Genomic DNA, 11,396 nt, shown 5'->3' on the forward strand with positions numbered 1-11,396 from the left:
GGTCGCGCTATCGTGATGCACGGTCTTCATAAGAAATTTGTCGAACACCCTTAGCAAGGAACATAAAAATGTCAATTTGCCTCAGACTGATTGAAAAGACTCGAGCTCCAAATTGCAATGAACTGCAGATTTGAGCCCTGTAATGCACCCTAATTTTGCAAATACACCGTGTCGCCTATGCTGACAATAGCCGTTTTCACGACGGCCATCTGGTACACATTTGGTATACATTTGGTCAGATTTGGTGCAGCTTTGGTCAAATTAGGTTCGATGTGTTTCATCGTAGCTATTAGCTACGGTTGCGCTAATTGCTTGTATGCCTTCCTAGTCAAACCTACTATCAAATATTATCATCGACTAAAACACTGAAATGAATTAATAATTTAAAGATATTTGCTGTGAAAGAGATTTGGTACAGATTTGGTCAAATTAGGTGCATTCCCCAGATAGCCCGTCGTGAAAACGGCTAATGTACTAAAAAGTACTAATAAACAGGGTGACATTATTTTTGCCCGGTAAATCTTTATAACAAAAATAATCAGAGACCGCGCGCGCAATCGGTCACAGTGAAACAGTCCGTAACAGATCGCGCATAGCGTCACGTCTTGCTCACAAAGAAGGCTGCTGAGGCGCCACCCACGTCGTATACATACGGCCTTGGTAGGCACTTTAACTAATGCCCTTGAATGATAAGATATTGGCGCTTACACGTTGACTAGTTATTTTTGTATTTGTCGGTAGTAGTTATTTAGAATTTTAGATACACACTTAAACTCAAAAACTCCGACTCCAACTGGTAACTTCAACTCGTCAAACTGGCAACTATGTGAAGGAAGGCACTTCACTGAATGCCCTTGAATGATAACAAAACTATCGTGTATACGTTGACTAAGGGGTCTGTACCTACATAAGCGTCACAGCGCGCTTATCACACACCCGCGACTGATTATCGTCCACCCGATTTAAATGGCACGTTGTCATCGTCACCGATAAAGGCCTCGTCAATCGTCATAGCACAGCTTGTCCAATGAGCTGGCTTGTTCTTGGCAAGGCCTGTCGGCCAATCGCACGTCCGCCGTCCCAAGCAAGCAAGAGATGCAACATTTCAAATGAATTCGGTAAACTTCGTGTCGGTATCTATATATAGAGACACGGTACCTAACTTTATATAATCGTTTAGAAGTTAGAACTTAGAAAATCATTCAATTCATTCACAGTTGGGAACTGGTGGATGTGTGGATTCAACATATACCTAAAACGCGCCGTGCAACACTAGGAGTCGAAATGTTTTAGCCAATGATTAATGTGGCGAAGCGTTAACCCTATTAGTGGCAGGCTCCCGGCTACCCCTATTAGTGGCAAGGGGGGCTGTCCCCCTTGATATCTCGAGATCTAACCCGCCGATTTTCAAAATTCGAACGGCATTCGATTCCAGTCAACGAGATATACACTTACTACACTACGAGAAAAATAAAACTCCCAAAAACGTATTGGGGGGGGGGGGGAAGAAAGGGGTAAAAAACGGCAACTTTTAGATGCTTTGTTGGGAGGTAGAATCGACCTCCCTTTCTTTTTCCTGGAACCGCCTATGATCCACCCCTTGTTCACTTGTGAACTTGTAATGCCTACAAAAATGTTTATATACCTGAATGAATGAATAACTAGAGTTATCCCGGCACCGCCTGGGCTATTTCCGTACCCACGACAGCCTGGGGGGGGGGGGTCGGATCCGACCCCCCCCCCCTGTTATCTCGAGAACCAATGGTCGTATCGAGCCCCGCGAGGCGGCGTTCGAAAGGTCTCTACGAGACCTTCCCAAAGCACTCTTAAGATTTTAAGATTGAGGTCAACTTTCGGGTCAAGGTCAGGTCAAAGGTCAAATTCAGGGGTTTTGCATGAATCGGCTTACGGACAGCGGAATCGATAGCTGCTGCTCGAAACTCACCAAAAATGACCTCAAAGGCCTAGTGAAGGTACCATGTGCGTATAGGGGTCATACTAAGTACAGGTCAAGGTCAGGTCAGGTCATGAAAGGTCACGGTTTTCACTTTCTGCTACATGGGCGTGCGACACATGTTTTATGGCTTAGGTATTGTTCACGCCGAATCCGATGGTAATGGTTATATGTGACCCCAAGTCACTGTGCTGGTGATAAGTGTGCATTGAAAGCATAAAAATTGTTTATACTATATATAACTAAACGAGGGCTAAGAAAAAAAGTCAATTTTTCAACTTTTTATTTTTGACATAAAAATGCACTTTTCTAGACGAGCTTTGTCCCAGGAATCTAGTGGTGCCATTTGTTTTCACAGCGATGTTCAGAAGTGCCTCTAATTCACGAAAATGCTTATGACGTCACCATGCCCTATACATGTTGGAGCTATTTTTATAATTTGAGGGTCAAAAATCAAGATAGAAAGTTGAAATTTGGGGCATCTATTGTTCTAATAGAGCTCTACAACATATATTCCGTTTTTTTTGGAAATTTCCAAAATTTTTGATTTTATTAGCTGTTTTCCAAAAAAATATAGTTTTTTGAATTTTTAGGGGTGAAAAACGCATTTTATTGAAAATCCGAGATAGCCATTTTAAAGAACTCGTTGAGCTGCGTCTTTTCATGTCCTTAATTTGCAATATGCTTCAAAGCCTGATTTTTGGCGATTTTTAAACATTTACCACTTTTTGACTAAAAACGCCATGTAGTTACATCACTAAAATCGATATATCTAAAAAAATGGAAATTTTTTCTTAAAAATTGCACAGGAGACGTCAAATTGATGGGGGAGAAGGTATGCCAAGTTTCAAGTAGATAGCGAAAGTGGTTCATGAGTTATTCAAGAAAAACGGAGGGGGGTCGGATCCGACCCCCCCCCCCCCCCCAGGCGGTCGCGGGTTATAATGCATTAGCATCGTCATCTTCACCCAGATGACTCGCTTCACGAATAGGACCTCCCATTTCCCCATGCCCCTGGAACCACCCCTGATAAAGATATCAACTTGAAATTTTCAGAGAATGTGGCCAGTTTAGTTTTAAGAAAAGGCAGAAAATTTCAACTTCCTAGCTCTAGCCGTTTTGAAGATATTCCCGAAAAACCTGAGGGGTGGATGAAAATACCCCCTGCCACTAATAGGGTTAAAGGGACCCTCCCACCTTCAAAAAAGTTAATGAATTGGCACGAAAGTGATGTCGCTCGGTTCAGAAAGAGCGAAAACGAATATCTACCAAATTTCATCGAAAAATATTCACCGGTTTTCAAGATATTAGACTTTTACTTTTGTTTACTTTTTGGGATCTCCGCTGTTCCTAGCGACTTTATTTGAAAGTGCGGCATTTGTTGCGCGCAAAGCAGCATATACCACCGCGTGCTACCAAACGTTTTAGTAAAAGATTTAAAAATCGTTAGATCTCCGCTGACGTCACAAATTCTAAGGGGGCATACCAATGCACTAGCCCCTTAGAATCCGAAAACTGCAAGTTTGAAATTCCATATCTCCGAATTAAAGCATTTGTCGATGTTGTGAGTGCCCAAACCGGTATTTGCAGGCCATGGCCACCAATTTGGCTATCTCAACTCAAAACTAATGTTAACCCTCGCCCATGTATGTTGGTGCAACCCCCCCCCCTGAGGTTTTTCGGAAATAGTGCAAAAACGGCGGCGCGCAGCGCCGCCAAATTTTGGGTACCTTATGGGGCAAACCTTGCGCATCTTTTGATAAAAAAAATTTGACCGGGTCATGTCAGGTCACGGAGTTATGACGTCACAAAGGGAACAGCCTCCGGCCGGATTTTCACAAACTGAGTGCCAACGCCCGAGGTTTCCTGCCGGTGGTACGGACATCGGTTGATGGATCGTGATGAAACTTCCCATGCATGTTGGGGCAAGTATTGGCTATCATATGGTATAAGAAACTTGACCGGGTCAGGTCAGGTCACGGAGCTATGACGTCACAAGAGGAACAGCGTCCGGTACTATTTTTGAAAAGCGCCCGAACCACTATTTTGCTAATTCTTGTCACCTCAATGGGAATATGCAGCAATATTAGCTTCTATAGGGAGCAAATGGACCTTCCAAATCCAAAAATACAATCAGATTTCAAAAATTTAAATTTTGATTTTTCGAATTTCTGCCGCCGACTGTGACCTTGCCGACTTCCGGCGCTCCCAACGCGCCATTTTTAGAGCTAGGGAAACGAAATACATACCAAACGATAGAGAATTGATCAAGGAACACGATAGTGAAGGTTTCAAGTCGATATCTCCCACCGTTTTGCCGCAATCGCCGCGGAAAGTTGAAAAAAGTCTATTTTTCCGAAATTTGACCTTTGACCGGTCAAAAGTAGGTCAAATGTTGACCTAGGACCAAAAAATATACCACCAATCGCGAGATCTCGGCGAGAGCAATCCGTTGGTTTTTTCCGCTAAGCTCTACGACGCTCCGTTTTCAAACGCCAAGGGGGGGGTCGCACCAACCCCCCCCCCCTGCATGGGCGAAGGTGGCAGATCGCCGTTTACGGGCGAGGGTTAAGGTGGGAGTGTCCCTTTAACCCTCGCATGTGTGCGGCGTTTGCCAGCTTCTAATGTGTAGGGGGGGGGGGGTCGGTTGGACCCCCCCCTTGCCGTTTGGCCCCTGATCGAGCTAGAGCTTCGCGGAAAAAACGAGCGTGTTGCCCGTGACGAGAGGAAGCCGATGATACCCAATTTTAAGGTCCTAGGTCATTGGTTGACCTTCCAGGTCAGGTCAATGACCCAAAGTCGGGAAAATCGGGACCTTTTAGAAAGTCGTAAAGTGTGGCTGCTAAGGGGTTTTTCGGGGTGCTGATCACGAATATCGTGTTAGTTTTGATCACAGATGATGTCTTGAAGCATTTAGACCAGGTCGGGTCAGGTCAGGTCAGGTCAACCAGTAGGCGTCGTGACGGGTATTCGTAGTACGTGTCAACCGCCTCTGACAGCTTCGTAACATGTTACGAAGTCACCAAAACTACTTAGTAAATGTTCAAATGGTTGCTAAATTCGAATTCAGCTCCAAAAACTAGCCTAGAAACATGTAAAACTCGAAAAAGTGACCCGAGGTCACCCGAGGTCACCAAAGGTCAATGACCTGACCTGACCTTCAGGTGACCTTGACACACACGGGAGTAACATCAAATCACATGTTTGAACGTTTGAAACCACGAAAAGCTTGCAAACACGCGGCTAGTGCGAGCCGACGTACGCGAAATCGCGATTCCGGCCAAACATGGTCTCGGAAAAGAGGTCACAGGTCAAAGGTCATTTGGGTCAGGGTCATGAAATTTTCAGGGTAGTTGTAAAATTGATCAATGCGAGGGTACTGAAAGTTTCGTCGCGATCGGCCGCTTTTTACGCGAGTTATTCGCGAAAAACCATGGGGGGGGGTCCATCCGACCCCCCCCCCCCTACACATGCGAGGGTTAACCCTCGCCGGCCGAGGGGGGGGGGGGCGGGTGCCGCCCCCCCATAGGGTTTTTTCGCGATAGCTCCGAACACACTGGCGATAGAGAGCTGAAACTTGGCATACCTGACCTTTGATCCAAGCCGCATCTTTTGACACCAACCGCATTTTTGGGTCAGGTCAGGTCACTGACCTATGACGTCATAAGTGAACCTCTGCACGGTCTTCAGATGTCGCAACTTCGCAACGCCCTCACTGCCAGAGGAGATGTCACAGGGAAATGAAACTTGCAGGATCTAGTATCCATTATGAGTCCCACAGCCTGTATATCTCGGATTTTTCCTAAAGGTCATATGAGGTCAGGTCATTTTCGTGACCTCACCATTATAAGTCAATGGGGAAAAATGAAAACTGCTATTCTGGCGCCGGGAACGATCTCCAACTATCTCAAGCACACAGAATCGTGATTTTATGCACTCCTTGCAATGTTAGATGCGTCACTTTTACAATGTTGACCTTGCGTGACGTCATTTATGACGTCATCAAGGTCATATTAGTTTTTCGTCAATAACTCTTGATCAAATTGTGCTAGCGAGTCGGGAAAGCCACCAATGGACTCAGGAAGACCTGCCGAATCGAATGATATGCGACATGACCTCTTTCGACCAACTTCGTGACCTGGGGGTGCTGACCTGACCTTGACCTGAGGTCAACACCCCAAGTTGACCTGACCCGGACAAAAAGTATATCATTCGACGCGCCTGAGCGAGACGAACACGATGCTGCCAAAATCGGCGCTCTGCGGCCGTTTTTTGCGAAGTTATTCACCAAAAACTGAACCGTACCTTGGGGCACTTGACCTGACCTCAGAGGTCACCGGTTGACCTAGGACCTTAAAATCGGGTACCAATCTCTGCGTCTCGTAACGGCGCACACGCTCGTTTTTTCCGCGACGCGCTAGCTCCACCAGGGGCGAAACGGCGAGGGGGGGGGGTCGTACCCGCCCCCCCCCCCCCTCGGCCGGCGCGTATGTAGAAAACCAATAGGTCCGGCGAGGGTTAAGCTGTTGAATGCCAACAGATATGAAGTCAAATTGTTTATTATGCATGCACAACCACAAAGGCTTAGGGTGGCAGAAGAGGGCACCTCAGAGCTCATAAGATTTTCACGTTTAACGTTTCCAGGTGGCTCTGTGGTGTCGCCGTCTTCTGTATCCGCCAATATGAAGTGATATGGATTGCGATTTGTCGGATAGTGACACTGCAGGGCCAATAAAGGTTGCCAATAACGTCCGTCAATATATTCATATTGGTCTGGTCGTCAGACGAACTCCACGAACATATACAAGCCGCAGTCGCAGTGAACGAGTGACTTATAGCCTCATATTGAACACTGCCTCAGTGTTTCGGTTAAAAGCTAGTCCCTCTCAGAGCGTCCATCCAGCATAGGTGCAATTGGTTCGGTCAACTCATGTTGTTACGATTCCTGCTAACTCTTTAAAACATGTTTAAAAATGGCTGGACGACGGACATCGATTACTGATTTACGAGTATGCACTCTGCAGGTATAGTGTAATTATATTGTGAAAAGTCATCCACAGCACGGTAAAATGAACAACCACGGCTCTAAGTGATTATGATTTATTTGGTAAATATTGTTCAAACACCAGCTGTAAGTTTTTATTGGGAGCTTTCGGAAGCGTTACAGCTTCCTTCGTCAGCCTTGGATAGAATTCTTAAAAAGACTTCAAAATTCAACAAAACAATTCAAAATTCAAAAAACGCCACTTAAACTAGTGCCGCGGCACTTGCCATTTGCCCGAAGGCGTTGAATAGAATACGTTTGATTCCCTAGATAATCGCATTACGGTACATACGGTTGGGATAAGCTGATACAAGTACACAGGTGGTGGTGATAGGTACTGGTACATACTCACCGCTGCGCTGACGTCACTGCCGATTTCCATCCGTCGACACGGGCCGGTGGCACTGACTTACGAGGTGGGTAGGCTGCGCCGCCTAACACTCAAGTCAAGCGGCACAGTCTACCAGTACCACGCGGCTGCCAGCAATGCTGAGGCGTGGGTCCTGGGTACCCGCAGGTTGTTTGAAATAGACAAACACTTTTCGTTACAATTGTGATTTTATATTGATAAACGGGGGATGGAGACCTTATACATCAACCTGTGGGCTGTGCTCGAATATTCCATCACGGTAACGGTTACTCAAGACCACGACACAGCCGGTAGTTTCCCGGAGCACATAAAACAGCTGTACCTACTTACCTAGCTATCGGTCACCAATATAAAAACGTTATTTCTTCACTTCCGCCAACAGCTGAAGCAGACTAGACCAAACGAACTATTCTCAGAACGGAGCTGACTTGGTCCCCTTCTCGTTCTGTCGTCTCAGGACGGTGCTCACTGTCCTATCCCGACAGCGCTACCGCGGCGGCTGGGCCGGGGCGGGCCCGTTCTGCGCGCCGCCGCACCAGTCGACCAGCAGCTGCAGGTCGTCCCGCTCGGCTGGGCTCGGCGAGATCCACTCTACGTGGAGGTCGAGGGAACCGAGCTCAGCGGGCCCGGCGGCCGGCGGCCGGGTCACGCCGTCCCCGCCGAGCAGCCGCTCCAGGCAGCGGCGCGCAGCCCACACAGGCACCAGGCGGCGCCGGCTGGAGGCCGCCAGCAGCCGCAGAGTGGCGCGCTGGCGGCGCTCCGCCTCGCGCCACACGGCCGCCAGCCGGCGGAACTGGCGCAGCCGCTCCTCCCGCTCCGGCACCGTGGCCAGGTGGGCGAGCAGGTCCGCGCGGCCGAGGGGCGCGCGGCGCCAGCTGCCTCCGTCACAGCGCGGCAGACCCAGACAGGCCGGACTGACCCCCAGCACCAGACGGGTGAGCAGCAGGTCACCGAAACGCACCGTCCCGCCGCGGGCCCCCGCCGACTTCACCTGAGGCAAACGTCCGGTCAGCAGTGGACATAAGTAGTGGCAGAAGATGGAGTGAAAAGGAAAACAATTTAGTCATTTATTGCACCTCCTACATATGTTGCACCATGGATAAATAAGCAGCGATGAAGACCGACAATGAGGATGCGGCACTCGAGTTCCGTAACTGATTAACACAGCAGCTTACCTCCAAATCCTGAAGGATGACGCACACGTTGGCACATTTTGAGCTCTCGTTGGGATCTGCGAGCACCCTCCGCACCACGGCGTCCACCAAGGCGTACAGACCGTCCTCGGTTTGCGCGGAGAGGCCACGCAGCTTCTCCGTCAGCCGAGCCTGGCTGGCGTCCGTCAGTTTGTTCAAGATGCCGGTGAGGGCTCTGACAGATCGCAGGTCTGGGTGCTCACTGACGACGTCACGTCCCCTGGTGGGCTTCCAGGCGGGCACTGCCAGCGAATAAGGAAATTCAGCTTTCTAAACAGGCGCTCAAATTGGGGTATAAGTGTTTTGTCGTTTCTCAATTTCGTTTCTTTTCACAAGTGCACATCACTGTAGGCAATTTGTGCAGAGAGGGAAAGTACTAACGGCAGTATTCCTACCTATGGCTCGTGTATCATCACCATCAGTGGTAGCTTCGTCTTCGATTGCGTCTGTCACTGATCTGACCAGCTCTTCTAGCTCGGCGCCTGGCTGAACCTCGCCATTTCCTTTTTCACCTGGGCACATAACGCGTGGTTATGTGAACTGATATGGTTCATTTCGTAAAAAAAAAACTATGACACGGCGCAAATGTATAAATGTCAACAATCAACATCCCCATACAATTTGCCTGCTGAAAACAAACCGATAAATGACATGAAATAACCAGTATCAATTTATAAAACAATTACGTTTACGTTCGAAGAAGTCACCGACGAGACAGTCGAAGTAAATTACATAATTAATTGATCAATCATAAATGGCATTTAGCCGACTGTCAACAGTACGGTATACATTGGCATAGTCAGTTAAGTAAGATGTTCCGTTGATGCTAAGCGCAAAGACATCGGTATTGTAGAAAGTCCAATAAAATAATCTATAGCCGTATGTATGTACGAGTATATGCCAGCTGAGCCATTTAATGGCAGTACCTATTCTGTTTCTCCATTTCTCATTTATCGTCTCCCGTCATATACAAACTAGGACGTCCGGCGCACCTTGATGGGCGCTGCTGAATCCGAGCCGCATGGCCAGGGAGGCGTGCAGGGTGTGCTCGACATCCAGCTGCTCCAGCGGCCGCTCCAGCACCTCGTTCACCACACACGCCGCCACATAGACGCCCAGTAGCTCGCAGTACAGGTGCATGGCGGACAGACTGAACTGGGACGGCCGCTGAGCCTGGGCGCGCAGCGGCGCCGTCCGAGCGCGCCACGCGGCCACCGCAGCACCGCTCAGACCCAGCGCCGAGGGCGGCGTGCCGGCCGGCGTCATCGCCAGCAGGGTCAGCAGCACGGCGCGCACCTGGTGCCGCCCGCTGCGGGCAGCCGTGACGCGGCGCCACTCGACCAGCGCGGCGGCCGGCAGCCGCAGCAGCGCCGGCAGCGCGGCCAGCGCGCCCGGCCGCAGCCGCAGCGCGGCCAGCGCCGCAGCCCGGCGGCTCTCGGCGCCGCCCAGCAGCACCCGCTCCAGCAGCGGCGCGCGCCACCAGCAGCTGGCCAGCAGCTGCCGCAGCTGCCTCTGGTGCCGCGTGAAGAGCACCAGCGGCCCGACGGGGGCGCCCAGCAGCGCCGCGAGCCTGGTCAGCAGCGGCACGGCCGCCCGCGAGCTGCACGGCAGGGAGGGCTCCTCGACAGCCGGCCACAGCCGCCACGGCAGGCCGAACACGGCGCTGATGCAGCTGCCGGGCACGGCGCCGCGCGCCACGGACCGCAGCAGCGCCGGCGGCTGCACCAGCCCGGCGCCGGAGGGCCCGCGGGACGCGTCACCGCTCTGTGCGGCAGAGGGCTCGGGGGACGCGACACCGTCTCGTGCCGGCGGCTCGTCGGCCAGCGGTACTCCGAATTCAGCGGCGCGCAGGAAGTCGAAGCTGACCTGATCCAGTGAGGTGGAGAAACTGAGAACGAAGCTTCTTAGGTTTTCCCGTTCGTTTTCATTAATACTTTGCAGAACCTAAAACCAAAGTGCCGCACTGCAGTTAATCCTTAAAACGTTGGATGCCAATTACATGTAGGTAATTGGATTGTATCTGGTATAATGTTTATTGCTAAGGATTTTTTTCTTTCGGGCTATTTTCTTTGTTTTGAAATAGTAAACCATCAACGTTTTTTTTTTCATCGACGCATTATAAGTACATATTGTCGGTAAGCATCATTCGACCGTGACACAAGAAAGTCTTATCAGAACCGATGGTGATCACCGATCAAGTTTTGGCTACTTGCACCACCATCACATAATACAAACCGTAAGATAATTTCGGAAGATTTGCCGTGATGAAAAAAGAAACGTGACTAGAAACGTGAGTGATACTGATCGCCGACATTAATGATGCATGATATGCTTTCCAAAGGTTCGAAAGGAAGCCTTATACGCGTAGCGAACTTACAAATACAATGCACGATACCCAAAAGACGGACCTTCTCCAGAGCTGCCGCCAGTGACGGCTGACTGCCCAGCCAGTGCACGAGCATCTCCAGGTGCTGCAGCTGCCTCTCCCCCTCAGGAGGATTGCACTCTCCGCGCAGCTCCTCGAAGAAGTCGTCAAAGAGCCAGCGCGGAAACCGGTCATTGCCAGGTACCACTGCCACCAACGACATCATGTCTTGGGTGATGTGATATGCATCGAGAAGCCTGTAAATATGTTAAACTCAATCACAGAGTCCTATATATTACTCTTTTTTTCTTTATAGTGACTGGGCTCCTGGGACACGTAAGACATGCCGTGTGCTCGGAGTTGATAGAAGGCCAATGTTTAACCCTCGCGGGCCCGGGGAGGGGCGTTTTTCGCCCTCCTCCCCCCTGGCGAATATTTACGATAGCTCCCATACGCTTAGGAGTAGGAAA

General features: G+C 49.8%; 1 protein-coding gene across 1 annotated transcript; it reads right to left on the reverse strand.

Moving 5' to 3' along the window:
- Positions 1-7,439: 7,439 nt before the first annotated feature.
- LOC122379136 lies at positions 7,440-11,149 on the reverse strand. Its single transcript, XM_043361082.1, has 5 exons — positions 10,970-11,149; positions 9,554-9,896; positions 8,957-9,073; positions 8,544-8,803; positions 7,440-8,359 (listed from the first exon to the last, which is right to left on the reverse strand). Exons 1-5 carry the CDS (start codon positions 11,147-11,149, stop codon positions 7,856-7,858), a joined length of 1,404 nt encoding a protein of 467 aa, XP_043217017.1. The 3' UTR covers positions 7,440-7,855.
- Positions 11,150-11,396: the final 247 nt, after the last annotated feature.

This window comes from Amphibalanus amphitrite, unplaced genomic scaffold (genome assembly GCF_019059575.1).
Source record: "Amphibalanus amphitrite isolate SeventyFive unplaced genomic scaffold, NRLGWU_Aamphi_draft 000072F_arrow, whole genome shotgun sequence".
Classification (NCBI taxonomy): domain Eukaryota; kingdom Metazoa; phylum Arthropoda; class Thecostraca; order Balanomorpha; family Balanidae; genus Amphibalanus; species Amphibalanus amphitrite.

Bases quoted from the DNA above. Each gene is read 5' to 3' on its own strand.
- LOC122379136 (XM_043361082.1), bottom strand. From the start codon at position 11,149: ATGTCGTTGGTGGCAGTGGTACCTGGCAATGACCGGTTTCCGCGCTGG. The intron at 9,074-9,553 runs GTGCGCCGGACG...TTATGTGCCCAG, and splicing joins ATTCAGCAGCGCCCATCAAG to GTGAAAAAGGAAATGGCGAG. The intron at 8,804-8,956 runs GTAGGAATACTG...ATTCGCTGGCAG, and splicing joins TGATGATACACGAGCCATAG to TGCCCGCCTGGAAGCCCACC.